This window comes from Mustelus asterias, chromosome 9 (genome assembly GCF_964213995.1).
Source record: "Mustelus asterias chromosome 9, sMusAst1.hap1.1, whole genome shotgun sequence".
NCBI lineage: Eukaryota > Metazoa > Chordata > Chondrichthyes > Carcharhiniformes > Triakidae > Mustelus > Mustelus asterias.
Genome location: NC_135809.1, coordinates 51539686 through 51556570, shown reverse-complemented (window position 1 = coordinate 51556570; position 16885 = coordinate 51539686). Strand labels below are relative to the sequence as shown.

Here is a 16885-nt window from a genome sequence, read left to right as displayed (position 1 = left end):
CCTCGTGTTTGCGTGGGTTTCCTCCGGGTGCTCCGGTTTCCTCCCACAGTCCAAAGATGTGCGGGTTAGGTTGATTGGCTAGGTTAAAATTGACCCTGAGATGCGTAGGTTAGAGGGATTAGCGGGTAAATATGTGGAGGTAGGGCCTGGGTGGGATTGTGGTCGGTGCAGACTCGATGGGCTGAATGGCCTCCTTCTGCACTGTAGGGTTTCTATGATTTCTATGATACGTCTTAATGTTATTGTAAGGTTCATTGTTCAGTACAGAGTGTATCATGGGTGACTGGTCATGGAAGTGCCATAGACTGGCATGGATGTTACGTGAGGCCAAGGGGAAAGGGTGGGGACCATAGCTTGGCATGATGGATATGAGGGGCCATAGGGATGGGTGGGAGCCATGGCTTGGCATGAAGGCTAAGGGGTCAGTGAAAAGACATGGATTTGTACGGATGGTGCATGGGGCATATGAGGAAGAGCGAGGGCTTGAGGGCTATTCCGTCATTATTACAACTGGAACAAAGTCCGGCAGCTCAGAGGTGAGCTTTTTAGCCAGCCCATCCCAGCATCCAGAACCTGTGGCTGTCTCGGAACTCTTTCTGAGGGTAGTGAGTTGAGCCTGGAAATTCCCTTACACCCAGTATCCAACTCCAGGATAAAAATTCAGCCCAATGTTTCAGATTGATGAACTACTGTTTAATATCAACTCTATGTCTCTCTCTCTAGATGCTGTCTGACTCATTGAGTGTTTCCAGAATATTCTATTTTAGATTCAGGTTTCAAGCATCAGCAGTTTTTGATCTGTCCAATTCTTTTGCACTCATGCAAAGTTTAAACTATGTGGAGGTGACACTTAAATCTGATCATGGCTGAACACTAACAATAGAGGACATAGATTGCCTCTGTGTATAAACCAATCCTGGTACTATCTACCCACACCCTCGACTTGGCTTTCTCAGAAGTTTCATAGCATTGAGTCAAAAGAATGGGAGCAGTTGGAATTATATTCTGTTTGTTCTTTTATTTGCACTAGTGCTACAAGAGACCAATCACTTTTTAAAAGATGAATTTCCCAGAAACAGATGGGAACAATGAAGAACAGATTTCAAATGTTATAACTTTTGCTATAATAAATTGCAATACTCCCGCCGGGGCCAGTCTTCCGTCATCTTTATTTACAACGTGCGTTAAGTGGCGCTCAGCTACTATAATGTACAGGACAAACCCTGAAGTCCTTCAACTGCCTGAGTAGAGCCAGCTGGTTTTAAATCCCCGCTGCTCTTTCCTTATTGGGTGAGACTGTGCTCGTCTATAGGGGAGCTCATCTTCTACGAAGTCCACGGGGAGATCTATTGATAATTCCCCGTGGCCATCATAATGCAAACCAACTAAATAATCAAAGATTAAACATTACTTAACAGACAACTAATACATCAAACCATAGAATCCATAGAACCATAATAACCATAATATCCCCACAGTGCAGAAGTAGGGCATTGAATGTACATCGACTCTCCTCCAGAGCACCTTACCCTGGCCCTGTGCATTTACCATGGCCAATCAACCTAATCTACGCATCTTTGGACACTAAGGGACAATTTAGCCAGGCCAATCCACCTAACCTGCACATCTTTGGACTGGGAGGAAATCAGGGCACCCGGAGAAAACCCATGCAGATGTGGGGAGAATGTGCCAACTCCACATAGTCACCCAAGGCCGAAATTGAACCCGGGTCCCTGGCAGTGTGAGGCAGCAATGCTAACCATTGTGCCACCATGCCACCCTCAGAAAGGTACTTCACATTTAGAGATATCTTACAACTTTTGTTCACTTCCGGCAGATGTTGCAACAATACACAAACATGTCCCAAGTCACTCCCAGTTCTCCACCACGCGCTTCTCCTTGCTACACCAGGCCGAAACTTACAGTGTCCTTCGAAAGTCATTTCCCTTATCCTCGATCTTCCAGATCCAACTTTCACCAGCAAGGCCCACTTTGGTAACTCACTATTGCTCAAATCTCCAAACGTTTTGTCAGTTCTGCTCCCTTCCTTTCGAACAGTAAATTGACTCCAACATGCACCCTGCCCTCACGTCAGTAATTTTGTTCCTTCTCCACACAGAAGTATCTGCCTTGTCTCTCCCTGTTTTCAATGAAGCTGTCCCTTTAATATGAGTTACTGTGGAAAGGTGTGAAAACTATCACTTTGTATTTCACTAGATTTCGCCTTTAATATCTATCTCCATGGCAATCAGGTCACATGGGCTTAACTTAAATGCGGGTTTAGTATGACATTACCATCTCCCTTCTCAGAACGTTCTGTTTCACTGCAGGAGGATGGTGGTGTAATGATAATGTTGTTTGACTAGTAATGCAGAAGTCCAGGTTAATGCGCTGGGGATATAGTTCAAATCCCACCACAACAACTGGTGGAATTTAAATTCAATTAATTCTAATAAATCCGGAATTGAAAGCTAGTCTCTAAAATAGTGACCATGAAAATCCCATCAGTTGCTATAAAAATCCATTTAATTCACTAACGTCCTTTGGGGGAATAACTCTTCACTAATGTCCTACGTGGTCTGGCCTGCATGTGACACAGTAAGAAGTCTCACAACACCAGGTTAAAGTCCAACAGGTTTATTTGGTAGCACGTGACTGCATGTTACTCCAGACCTATAGCAAAGTGGTTGACTATTAATTGCCTTCTGAAATCATAGGAATCCCAACAGTGCAGAAGGAGACCATACAGCCCATCAAACCTGCACCAACACCAATCCCAGTCAGGCCCTATCCCCGTAACCCCACATATTTACCCTGCTTAATCCCCCTGACACTAAGGGGCAATTTAGCATGACCAATCCACCTAACCCGCACATCTTCAGAGTGCGGGAGGAAACCGGAGCACCCAGAGGAAACCCACGCAGACACGGGGAGAACGTGCAAACTCCACACAGTCAGTGACCCAAGGCCAGGATTGAATCGGCATCTCTGGTGCTGTGAGGCAGCACTAAGCCACCTTGCCACCTAGCAATCCAATCAGTTGTACCAAGCTACTACAGAAAGTCAAAACAGATAGACTGCAGTGGTTTAAGGATTAAGTGGTTTAAGGTGCAAGGCTCACCACCTCCTCAAGGGCAGTTGAAGATGGGCAACAAATGCTGACCTTGCTTGTGATGCCCACATCTCAGAAAAGAATGTAAATTTAAAGGGTCTTTTTAAAAACATAACCATCTTGCAAAGTCATCACAAAAGTGACAAAACTGTGGTACTGAGGAGTAAAGAAAATAATAACACAAAGGTATGAAAATGCCAAGTTGGAAAAGACCATCTGATGGATCAAGCCTGTCCAGGACAATTGTGATCCAAGAAGCATCATAATTACACATTCCCTATCCATCAGCAGCTGAGTAATCTCCTATGGACATTTAGAGGCAATTTCCAGAAAATATCTCTCTGACCCAGAGGGTCACATTAACCATCATCGCATTCTTTGCAATGTCATCTACCTTTTACAAGACAGGACCACTGTCCCAGCCACAAAATAGTCGAGTTCTCTTTTGAAAGTTTTCAGAGAGTCACTCGCTGCACAAATTGGTAACTTGTTCAAACTAGCTGCTGGAATGAGAAGAACCTCCCAAAACCTAATCTAGCTCTAGTCTTGTGCTCCTTGTACATGCGACACCCAGGTCTTCCCAACCAATTATGTTGGAATAGTCACTCAATGGGAACATAATTGAGTGCTTTTAATTATTTTGTATACTTCTGGAAAATCAACTAAATGTACACATCCCTAAAGTGAATAGATAGAACTTTTTTAAGCCTTTCTAACTTTTTCTAAGAGGGGAATCTTGGGAGAGTCGGTGCAGATTCAATGGGCCAAATGGCCTCCTTCTGCATTGTAGGGATTCTATGGACCATAGTTCCACTATAAATCCATTATGACTTAACTATTCAAAAGCCTTTATATCACTTGCCATATGAAGGAACAAAAACTGGGCGCAATATTCCAAAGGTGATCCAATCAAGGTCTTGGACAAGAACAAGTTAGTGCCCTTCGCTTTATACTGAAGTCCACTTAAGGTAAACTAATACACAATTACCTGTGGTTCTGGTTTTTGAATATTGGTCATGAATTTCTCTTGATTGTAACACTAAGATACTTTACTATTTCAAGTGATTTTTGTCCTGGTTCCTTGTGAAGCGTCGGTGTAATCTGTTTGTCCCCCCCAAATACATAATACTGCTCTTACCGCGGTAAATACCATTTGCCAGATTTTGGCTGTGTATATAAATCTGGCTGATTGCTGCCTTCCACAGTCCTAACATTGTACAAATTGTAGACAGTTTCCAAGCACCACAAGAAGAAATGGCGAATGAATGATGAGCAATCTTTCTATTGTGGAACAATTCCATTCCAGGGGTTTAAGTTTACAGGAACAGATGTTCAACAGATTTTCTCTTATTCCCGACATTAATTGAATTTCCTTTACAGTAGTAAGACTCCTTATTTTTAAAAATGGTCTTACCTCCAAGTCTAATCTTCTTGTAACGGAGACAATGAAAAAGTTGTTGACTGGGTTGGTAGCTGCTATTTTAGGTGTTAACATTAACTCATCAGTGATTGTTGACACAACTGAAAAGTTAAAGATAGCAATTCCTGCAGGAGTATCTTCTTGTATTGTGATAGTGGCTGGGAGACCCTGTATCTTGATAAAGCCACTGACACCTTGTGGAAAAAGGGAAAAGTGTTTAATGTTATCTCCAAAATTGTACCAAATACCATTTTTAAAAAATAACAAAAAGAGAAAATGCTGGATAAACTCAGCAGGTCTGGCAGCATCTGTGGAAAGAGAAACAAAATTAGCATTTGAGGTTTGTGACCTTCCAGATTGCCACCATTTTCAGTATCTTGCTTTTGACCACAAAGAGAGTAATATTTCTATATTTTTAGACCTTGCTTGGTCTATCCAATTTCCTGTTCCTTATATAGTGGAAAATGGAGGCCTTTGAAATGCGAAGACATATTCTTAAACCTCCATTACAGACCGTAAGACAAATGACAATGTGCTTGAAATTGCAAGAGCAAAATAGAACTCCCAAAAGAAATATCCGGAAAAGACAATGTCAGTATTTTGGCCATTTGATCAGAGCTGAAAAGATACAGCAATCACCGACAAAGCAGAGGGCAAGAGAAAGGGGGGTTGACATAAGTGGAGCTGGGTGTCAGATGTCACAGAAAGGTCGCAGACGAGTTACAGTGGATCTGCGAGGATGGTGCAAGGTAGGCAAGTGTGACTATTGTAGGGTATCGGACACCATTTTGTAGGTCTTAATTAAGTCTTAAGTGGGTTAACTGTACTCATTTATTAACTACAAGAACTATATACATATATACAGTAAAGGATTCAAGACAGGAGCCGTCTACATGCGTGCTTGTGCACACAGCTCTGTCCAACGCTAGACCCCTTGTTGTGGGTCCTGTGTTCTCTTAGGTGGGTAGGATTGTACTCGGTCCCACATTAATCTTAGACGTGCCAGATCCTTATAACGCAGTGACATTACATGGCAACTGATCTCCGGGTAGGATTCGCTGCCCCCGCCCAACACATTGGCCTGATACACAAGTATAATAGATTTTGATGCAATTGCTACATTCCCTGGGTTTTTAAACAGTTTACATTTTATACAGCAGCGCATTGCTCAGCACAGAATCACATGGGGGAGGAACCTTATTAAAAAATGGCAGTGTTGTTTCTGTCGAGAAAACTGGTGTGTTTCTCTCCAGATCCAATGACACTCTGCTAAAACAAAATCAAGGAGTGTGATCTTATGACCTGGTCCTGCCTGATTTTCGGTGAGCCAAGTCCTGTTATATCGGCAGAATAAGCTTCACGCCCCAGAACCAGTTGGGGTGCTAGCACAAATCCCTGCGGTAGTCACACACTAGTCACTGCCTGTCAATCAGAAAAAGACCCATTTATGCCAACTCTTTGCTTCCTATCTGCGCCCCAGCTTTTTAACCATCTCAAGACATTACCTGCAATCCAATGTGCTTTAACTTTACATATTTGTCTGCTATGTGAGACTTTGTTGAAAGCCTTCTGAAAGGCTGAATAAACCACATCCACTGATTCTCCTTGGTCAACTCTACTCGTTACATCCTCAAAGAATTCCAACAGATTCATCAAGTATAATTTCCCCTTTGCCAACTTTATCTGATTATACCACTGCCTTCCAAATGCTGAGCTATGAAATTCTTGGTCCATACTCTGGGATGAAGATTATCAGGACCGAGAGATGTATCCACCTTCAATTTCATCAATTTCCCCAAAACCATTTCTTTACTAATAATGATTTACTTCAGTTCATCAATGAAGGGATTAAAATCATTGAATGCAGTTAAGTACCCCTCTGAATTAAGTACAGCACGGTTCCTTATGAAGCTGCTATGAAGATGTTTCAGTGCAGTTCCCACACTTGCAGATGGGCAGCACAAACTAGCTGACCAAAGGACAAGAGAGTGAAAACTCCAATAACCACGGGTGGTAGCCATAACAACATGTGTCATATTTGGATGGTGTAGCCATGTAGGTGTGTTTCATTGGTGATTAATCATACTAATTAGACAAGCATTATAGCAGCTGTAACTGGTTAACTATATTCATGAAGTAATCAGAAGTATTAGTTATAATTGGATATTAATGGCTTCAGAACAAATGTACACTTGTAATTGGGAGATGCAAATCACTTGTAAGATAAGCAAAAGTATATCTGCCCATGTCACGTATCACTCAGCAAGTCTGTACATCACCTTGTGGAAGGTGGACTTCCTCACTATAGCATGAATAAAGGCCAATTTAAAACTCTGAAAGCTTCAGCTTGTCTGTTGAGGGTGTGAGGTACAAGTTCACTGGGTGGTGGCGAGCTTCCATATCAGTCAACATGAAACGATCTATCCCCTTCCTGAGAGTCATGACACTCTTTCTTAGAGGCTTGCCCAGCCTCCACCCTCCCTGACAAATTTGGGAACACTAGGTCCAAACAGGCATGCAGGTGCCAACCCATTGGCAATTCTGCAGGTGTGACTGCAGCGTTGGTGTGAGGTGTAGTATTGTAGGACAGCAAAAAAACTTGCCAGTCGCAACGGCAACAGCTTCTTCATGGAAGCCTTCTGGGTATTTATTATAATTAACTTTCTGAAGTCCTCATCCTGTTCCAGTTGTTTATCAGCGCGACTTGTGTATAGCTTAGTATATTTGAGGCCCCCTATTCTCTTAGCATAGAGGCCATCTATGCTGGAATTGCGGATAGCGAAGAGCATTGTCGGGCAATACAGCAGGATATAGATAGGCTGGAAAATTGGGCGGAGAGGTGGCAGATGGAATTTAATCCGGATAAATGCGAAGTGATGCATTTTGGAAGAAATAATGTAGGGAGGAGTTATACAATAAATGGCAGAGTCATCAGGAGTATAGAAACACAGAGGGACCTAGGTGTGCAAGTCCACAAATCCTTGAAGGTGGCAACACAGGTGGAGAAGGTGGTGAAGAAGGCATATGGTATGCTTGCCTTTATAGGATGGGGTATAGAGTATAAAAGCTGGAGTCTGATGATGCAGCTGTATAGAACGCTGGTTAGGCCACATTTGGAGTACTGCGTCCAGTTCTGGTCGCCGCACTACCAGAAGGACGTGGAGGCATTGGAGAGAGTGCAGAGAAGGTTTACCAGGATGTTGCCTGGTATGGAGGGTCTTAGCTATGAGGAGAGATTGGGTAGACTGGGGTTGTTCTCCTTGGAAAGACGGAGAATGAGGGGAGATCTAATAGAGGTATACAAGATTATGAAGGGTATAGATAGGGTGAACAGTGGGAAGCTTTTTCCCAGGTCGGAGGTGACGATCACGAGGGGTCACGGGCTCAAGCTGAGAGGGGCGAAGTATAACTCAGACATCAGAGGGACGTTTTTTACACAGAGGGTGGTGGGGGCCTGGAATGCGCTGCCAAGTAGGGTGGTGGAGGCAGGCACGCTGACATCGTTTAAGACTTAGCTGGATAGTCACATGAGCAGCCTGGGAATGGAGGGATACAAACGATTGGTCTAGTTGGACCAAGGAGCGGCACAGGCTTGGAGGGCCGAAGGGCCTGTTTCCTGTGCTGTACTGTTCTTTGTTCTTTGTTATCTACCCTCGGGATGGGGTAATGATCCAGCTAAGCTTCCCTGTTTACTGTTAGTTCGTAGTCCCTGCAGGTCCTCATGGTACGGTCTGGTTTCAGGACGGGGACAATGGGTGAAGCCCATTCAGAAAACTGGACAGGCTTGATGATGCCCAGGCCTTCCAGCCTTTTCAGTTCTACATCTACTTTCTGATTTAATGCATCTGGCACTGGGCGAGCTTGGAAAAACCTAGGTGTAGCCTCAGAGTGAAGGTAAATTTTCAGCTTTAATCCTTTTTATCCAACCCAGTTCTCTCTGGAATACCTCCTGATACTGACATAGGAATTCTTTGAATTCCCATACTGGTCATTAAATATTTCCAGCCAGACAAGTTTTTTTTTTAGCCAGTCCCATGAGACTGGGCCTCTGTCCTTCAATCTCCATGATGGGTAGCTGAGATGACTGATTCCTATATGATAAAAGCAAATTACTGCGGATGCTGGAATCTGAAACCAAAAGAAAAAGGGTGATCTGGACTCAAAACGTCAACTCTTTTCTCTCCTTACAGACGCTACCAGACCTACTGAGATTTTATAGCATCTTCTCTTTTGGTTCCTATATGATACAGACACAATGGTTTTCTCCCCAATCTTCAATGTCCCTCCAGTATATGTCACCAAAGTAGCCTTAGAATGGCTAAGACTTAAGTGTTGCAGTCCCTTCAGGAGATGTCTGAATGTTTTTTCGCCTATGGCAGTGGCCACAGCACTCGTGTCAATCACTGTTTTCAGGGGACAGCCGTTAACCATTAAAATAATCTCAATGGGAGGTTTCTTGCTGAGTTGGACTTGATTGAGTGTGTAAGCCTCAGATCCCTCCTTTGGTTCCTCCGCCAGCTTAGTCACAGGCATTGTATTCATCATTTCCTTTCATTATTTCCCTTTTTGTTGGAGTGTTCTGTGCTTTGCTCTACACACAGCCTGCAGCTGACTCTTCTGTTTAAATCTGAAGCAGATTAAAATCTTGCATTGACACATCTCTTGCAGGTGGTCTTCCCCAAACAGAAAATATACCTTGGTGCTAAAGGACTCTTCACAGGCTCCATTGGGCCCTCACTCAGTCTGTTTCTAGGAGCAGCTGTTTCCCGCCACAACTGCTTCACCTCATTGTGCACACCTTTCAGCTCACACACACCTTGTTCAGCACACTCAGTCTCTTGGGCCTTCTCTACTGCTTTTTCCAGTGAAATCTTGGTTTCAGCCAGCAGCTTCTATTGGTTGTTGAGGTTGTTGATCCCACAAACCAAGTGATTCCTCAACATGTCACCCAACGAAGGCTGGAACTCGCAGTGTTCAGTCAGTTGTCAAAGTCTGGCCATGAAACCAGAGATCGTCTCTCCTGCCTCTGTACCGGCAGAATGGAATTTGTACTTCTGCATGATAACGGAAGGTCAGGGGGTTATAGTGATCCTTAACTAAATTGACTAACTGGTCAAGTGTTGTTGTGTCTGGAGCATTGGGTGACATCAAAGTCCTCAATAGATTTAAGTCTTTGGGCCGTAGACTGTGAGCAATGTCACCTTCGGTTTCTCCTTGGCTGCTATTTTGTTTGCTTCGAAAATACACCGCAGCCTCTCAATGTGTTGCCCCAACTCTCAATTTTGGTTCGAATAGCTTTATTTTCCCAATTAGTGGCATCTTTAAAATGGAGACTGTACTTTTTCTCATTTGAATTTCAAGTGATCACTCTCCTCTCCCTCTAACTCTGCACTACAGGTTTCAATGACTGATCCAGTTTGTCCTCATCGCCAGTGTAATAACTCAAGGCAACTCGATGTGGCAAGTAACAAACTAAAGGATTTATTGGTTGAGAAGTATATACAACAAAGGGTTAAACAGCACAACTATATAGGTCTCCTCCCAAAAATGCCCTAACTCCAAGTGAAGCCTTCGAGTTCCAGGAATGCGTACGATTGGCTCAATGTTCTATTGATTCCAGCCTGGTCACATGGCCCACAAAGGGATCACCCCTTAAGGGGGCCATGCTATCACACTTGGCATTGCTACTTTCCTTTTGAAGAAGGGAAAATGAGCAGTTGCTGAATTAGGAGGACAATTCAATATGTTGGAAAAGTGACGTCGGTGAGTTTGCTTAATTATACCATGGTTTCACATGACTTGGTCCTGGAGTTTGATTGCTTAATGATTTTGTGAGCTATTTTCCAGAGATTTTCTGAAAATTTTATTTCTTAGTGTTTAGTTTCTCCCTTCTCCAGGAGTTAACACTACTACTAATAGGTAAAGCACTAGAGATTGCACTGTCTCGTGGGCAGACTGAGCATTAATGAACCTGATGGTCTTTGTCAGAGGGTCTCCTGGTGGTTACACTGACTTATTGTTATTTCACCTTCACTGTGTGACTGTACATTTTGAGGATTATAAGAAGTTGTGCTTTACTTTTCTCCAATATAGCATTAGGTGAATAGTTGGTTCAGTAAAATTGTGCTGGATTCTATGAATAAAATATTTATTGCCCTGGGTAATTTGGAGGTCAGACTGGACCTTGAATTGGATGAAATGTAAACTCTAAAGCAAGCTTTATGTGTGACAATTTATGTGTTCTGGATCTAGGCCAGTATGAATAATATTTTGCTCTGGAGGTTTGTTTATGTGCCAATTGACATGGTTAGTATATAGTACTGTAAACTACAGTAAAGATAAACGACTTCCCCCTCCACTCCCTCAAGTCAAATGAGGGGTGGGATTCTCCAAAAAAAATTCCATGGCCAGAATTTTACTGCCTCACCCACCCTGGAATCGGGTCGGGTGAGGCTCACAGAATGGAATCTCCATTGGCCTCAGGTGTGATTTTACGAGCCTTGCCCAAGCGACGTCATAAAATCCCACACTAAGTGTTGAATTTGCATAAAAACTGGAGTAAATCCCACTGTTTGTTTCAGCGGAACTTTCAAAATGAATCTCCCACACTCTGTGCATCACAAAGTGCACTAGCGTTAATATGTGGGTGGGGCCTATTCCCACTGGAGAGGCCAGCAGCATAGCGCTAAGCGGGTCACTGCGCATGTGCTGATCCATCAGAGCAGAGACCGGCGCACGTGCAGTAGTCCTGCATGCCAGCATCCCGATTGCTGACCAGCTCATTCACTGGCCAGCCCCGTGACCACGCATCGCTGGCCATGCGACCCCCCTCCCCCACCGTGCCCCGGTCGCTGGCATGCCCCAACCCCCCCCAGGCCCGCTTTGATCCTCCCCCTCCCTGCCACCTTCCCTGGCAGTCCTGAACTCCCGAATACCCTCCTCACTGGCAGGCCAATCCCACCCCCCCACCCGCCGATGCCGATGGACAGCCCCGATCGCTGCCCTCCCTCTGTCACTGCCAAATGCAGAATGGCAGCAGGACCCCCCCCCCCCCCCCCCCCCCCCGCCATCCCCCACTGATCTCCCCCTTAGAGTCCTGCCACTGCTGTGACCCCGGCCCCTTGGCAATACCCGGTGTGCAGTGCCAAAGTGCCCCTAGGCATTGCCACTTTGCCCCTTGGGGCACTGCCAAGCTGGCAATGTCCAGTGGGCACCCCCCCTTTACCCCTGACACCTGGGGGGCCTCTGTGGTCCCCTTTCACTCCAGCAGGGTCAGGCCGCCAGCTTCCTGCTAGTGGGGAGTAATTGTAAACCCCACTGAAGTGAAACATTCCTGGCGGGGGCAAACAGGCTAACATGCCCAGGGACTTCAATCCCGGGTCCGCTAATTATATTGCAATTGTCATTTAAATAATTTATACAGCTCTGCGCTGATTTCTGGCACGGAGCTGATGCTGCCAGAAATCCAGCAGCCGGAGACACGTGGAGGCCATGGAGCTCAGCGGGAAGCCCCCTACACGGCCTCCACTTGAGTCTCTCGGCCCGGGCTGGGAGAATCGCCCCTGGGCCACTGTTGATATTGTTTATCCTTTTAAAGTTTCTCAAGTTATCAGTTGTTTTCTGCATGAAATGTGTAGCATGTGTCCATATTGGAAGAAAAGATATATCTGCTTTAAAATTTCCTCATGAATTCCAAACACTGAATTCAGCAGGACAACTTACAGCACCTCTAATATCGTAAACATGCCTCAAAGTACTCAACAAGATCATTATCATACAAAATTTGGTACTGAGTTACAAAAAGAGGTACTTACAATGCAAATCTTGGTAAAAGCGTTAGGTTTTAAGGAGTGGCGTAAAGGGAGAGAGAGAGAGAGAGAGAAGACAGGCACAGAGTATTAGGGAGATAACTCCAGAGCCCAGATTCTAGGCAGCAGAAGGAATGGTGGTCAAAGGATGAGCAAAGGAAATCGGGGATGCGCAAGAAGCCAGAATTAGAGGAACGCAAAGATCTTGATGGGGGAAGGGGAGGGGGGTGTGGGTAGAGGGGGAGAGGATTGAAAGATGTTTGTAAGAGATAGAGGGGGCTGAAGCCATGGAGGGATTTGGATACTACAGTATAATGAGAATGTTAACATCAAGGGCATTGTTGGGTTGGGGATCCAACATCGGTCAGTGAGCACAGGCGCAGTGTGTGAATTGGACTTGGTTCTAATTAGGACACAAGTAGCAGAATCTGGATGAGCTCAAATTCATAGAGGATGGAACGTGGAAGGATGACCAAGAGATTCAAGTCCAGACATAACAAAGTATAACCAGCAGATAGTGAAATCACATGAAAATAAACTCACCCTTTCATTAAACTTGGTGAAATTGACATCATGAAATTCGGCCATTAGGTTGGATCACATTTTAATTATTTTTATAAATGAAAGAATCAGACAATTACATGCATACCTTTATACCATTCTCATATTCTTATCATTTTATTTTAAACTAACCAATAATTTTCTAACTTTGTTTTCCAAAATTTAGTAAAAATGATATTTAATATAGTTAATAAAATTACATTTTTGGAAAGCAAGACATCATAATTATCCAAGGATACTATTTAAAAAGTGCATTGCAGAATAAACACATCTATTTTTGGTTAAATGAAACCATCAAACATTTAAGAGAAAAGAAAACAACAGCTTTAATTAAAATAAGCAGTCACACTGCTTGTAAAGGAACTTACCAGGTATTCCACCTCCTCCAAAGAAACAGACAATGAGGAATAATTTAAGTATATTGCCAATTGTGTTCATGGTTATTATCCTTCCAGTCCTTGTTGCTCTACCTTGTGCCTGTGTAGGAGTTGGTTGCTCTGAAGCTCTGTACATTAGCAAACCAAATCATTTGTGGTTTGTGCAGACTACTTGGCCAGTTTATTTGATCTGAAATGTGTAATGGGCAAGCCCAGTGAATCACATCACAGTACCATTGGGAGTCAGCTCACCATAGCCCTAGCAACTTTTCAATTTCTTTGTGTTTCCTTTTCAATATCAATCACATCTTGTTTTATTCAAGCATTGTTAATATATCTTTTGTTAAAAATAAATGTGTGTACTCTGAGAGGCTATTTCACTTTTGATCCATAATGTACACAGCTGCAAGGTGTGGATTATTGCTATAAAGCCAGTCTCCTCTTAATACCCTATATTACTTTATTTTAGAAATGCCCCACTCACTTTTCAATTGTGGATTCAATTGGGAACAAGTTTCATGGTTGAAACTTCAGCACATTGAGTAATTGAGGGTGTTTGCGCACATGATTCCTCATATTCAATTTCCCTGTCTCGGTGGTGCCATGATAAATGTGTGCTTATAAACAAAGGATCTTGTGGTGGGGACACTCTTCCTCCTGACAGTGTGCCCTGGCATTAACTTCTAGCTGAGGCTGCCGAAATAGCATTGATCTACAGGCTTTAGAATGTGTGCGGAGGTCAGAGAGGGAAGCGGAATATTGCAGCCAACACAGGATTGGATTGGCCCACCTGCGACAACCTGCGCTCACCTTCCTAAACAATGTGCAGGGGAGTGGGGTCCCTGGGTGGTGAGCAGTGTTCAAAAACTTGACTGTTTTGTCAACAGGGGGAAAATCCTCCTGTAAAGGTCACTTAATATGTGTGGAACCTTGTGGGTTCCTTTAGTCACCGACATCAAGGACTTTGAACAAACATTGCTTATTTCTAAGCTCACAGTTACAAACAATAACTGTGCTCTTCCCAAGACCCTGGGGATAACTGATTCCCACACTCCCACCACATGACCTTCCTGGTAGTGTGTCATCACGTTGTCAAGCGATCGTTGGTCTATACCTTCCCTGTTTAGTCGGGATACACGGTGGTATCTGGAGATGTGATAGTGTCCTCCATAAGAAACTATGTACCAATGGAGCAACTGATAATGCATAACTATTTACATACATATAATGAAACATAGGCTGTGGAAACTGGTGCCTGGCCCATTGCGTCTCCTACTCTCCCATCTTTCCTGTTGGACAGGAAGTTACACTTCAAAGGTCAGTTCTAGGCTAGGTGGTAATAAAGTCCTGGAATCTTGTGTTCGGCCTGCTCAAGTTCCCTGAGCATGTGATTATAGCAATAGGTCATATGGAGGTCTTCCTGTGACCTAGTGTCCTCACTGGTAACAATATGAGACATTTCATCGGTGTGGTCATCAGATGCAGGAGTAGTTATGTTGGCCTCTGCAGGAGACTGCTGGTGCAGGGGGCTGGTTCCATAAACTGGACAATGGAAGTGGTCTGTAATTTGTTGGTGCTGGTTCTGCTACTTGCAGGAGGTGGCGGTGATTGCTGGACACTGTTTGAGGCCACATAGTTGTTCAGTTGTGACACATTACCATGTACACAGCCAACTGGTCATGGCTACGCGCAGTCTGAATCCTGACCATTTGACTGGTTTTAGACGGCCAAGTCTAGGGGCATTTTGATCATAATGTGTTTTGATTTTCAATCTGCATTGCAGGAGGGCCACATGCAGGTTGGTTTTCGAGATTTGACTGCAGTAGGGTGTTGGCATTATGAATCATGGTTCTGGTGCACCTGGAAAGAAGGCATTGTGCTGAAGAGAGCAGACCCTGTCATGGTAGATTTTGCACGCTGATACGTGTAGCATAGTAGTCTGTGTGATCCCATGCACATTTCCCGAGAAGGTGTTTAGCTGAGTGAACCACCCACTCTGCCAAACCGTTTGACTGTGGATATGGGGAACTGCTTGTAGCATACCCAAAGTCCCATGTATGTGCAAAGTTGCAAAATTCAGTGGAGACAAATTGGCGAGCATTGTCTGTCATGCGCTTCCGTGGGATGCCGGTGGCAAAGTGTCTCTTCAACTTGATGATGAGTATTTTACGGGAATCAGAATGGGCAGGGGGGTGCGGAGCATGGAAATGTCCATTGACCTCAGGCGGGATTTTCCCATTTCGGGCCGAGCGCGGCTGGAAAATCCTGCCCATTATGTTTGGCAGGTGTCAAGTTCAAACCACCCGGAATACAAATCAACTAATATGAAATGTTGGGTGGGATTCTCTGGCTGTTCACACCAGCGGGATTCTCCCATCCCACTGCTGTGAATGGAGATATGGCTGAGCGCCAAATTTTCCATCCTCTCTAGCAGGAACAGTGGGGCGTGAATGGCCGGAAAATTCCAGCCATCATTTACATTCCACTTGAAGACATCAGCTGCTGTGAATGACCGTAGGAGGTCTGGGACCCCGTGTAAGTGCAGAGGTTCCTTTGCTTGATGCAGCTTGAGTGCATTGCACAGTTCGCACCTGTAAATTTCCCTTTCCATGTCTGCGTACATTGAGGACAGTACACTGATTCCATAGCTCTGTATCTGGTTGCTTCCAAGCCACGATGTCCTTGGTGAAGTTGTTGGGTGTCGTACCTCTGGAGGGCAGTAGGGATGACGAATCTCTGGCCACGCAGCATCAGTCCATCCTGTAGTGTCAGTTCATCTCTGATGGCGAGGAATGTGCAGAGCTCATGGGAAAGCTCCCTTGAGGACTCTGACCATCTCCTCCAGAATGACGTCGGGCAGTTGTCTGCAGGTGGTCTCTGCCTGTAACACATCTTTGAGTTCCTGAATTTGACAAGAGGACAACACACCATTTGCCGTAATGCCTATGTTTTCTTGGTAAGAAGTTTCACAACACCATGTTAAAGTCCAACAGGTTTATTTGGAATCACAAACTTTCGGAGCGCTGCTCCTTCCTCATGATCGGCCTGCAAAGTGGTGGGTAAGAAATCTCTGGAGAAGGCATCAGCCAAGTACACCTCCTTGCCACATTTGTAGATAATACTGACATTGTAACACTGCATTGCGTTGCAGCTGTGCATACGTAGTGTGGAGAGACTTCTTTAGGATAGTTATGTGGAGAGGCTTCTTTAGGATAGTTATGTGGAGAGGCTTCTTTAGGATAGTTATGAGTGGCTGGTGATCTGTTTCAACAGTTTCAACGACCATATGTAAAGTCATGAAATTTCTGGCAGGCAAAGACTAAAGCAAGAACATCCTTTTCCTTCTGTTCATAACGAGTCCCAGTGACAGTGAGTGGCCCCAGAAACAAAGGCTATTGGCCTTTCTAAATGCAGACTGCACCAAGTCCATATTAGGAGGAGTCTGCTGATAGGGATACAGATGCTTGAACATCAAAGTATTGTAACACTGATGGGACTGCAGGCACTTGTTTGAATCTGTTGAAGACGGCTGTGTGGTGCTCTTACCAGCACAATTCACCATCCTGGTAGAGAAGTTGACAAAGAGGTCCAGTGAACTCACTATAAC

The 16885-nt window shown here is 44.4% G+C and overlaps 1 protein-coding gene across 1 annotated transcript in view; it reads right to left on the bottom strand.

Moving 5' to 3' along the window:
- LOC144499225 (cadherin-related family member 3-like) overlaps window positions 1–15889 on the bottom strand; it is a 77389-nt gene extending 61500 nt beyond the window's left edge. Inside the window, exons 1-4 of the mRNA XM_078221344.1 lie at window positions 15758–15889; window positions 9228–9424; window positions 8261–8403; window positions 4527–4726 (exon numbers count right to left, since the gene is read on the bottom strand). Of these exons, the coding sequence (XP_078077470.1) occupies window positions 4527–4726; window positions 8261–8403; window positions 9228–9424; window positions 15758–15889 (672 nt within the window). The remainder of the gene's footprint in view (window positions 1–4526; window positions 4727–8260; window positions 8404–9227; window positions 9425–15757) is intronic.
- Between the last annotated feature and the right edge of the window lie 996 nt (window positions 15890–16885).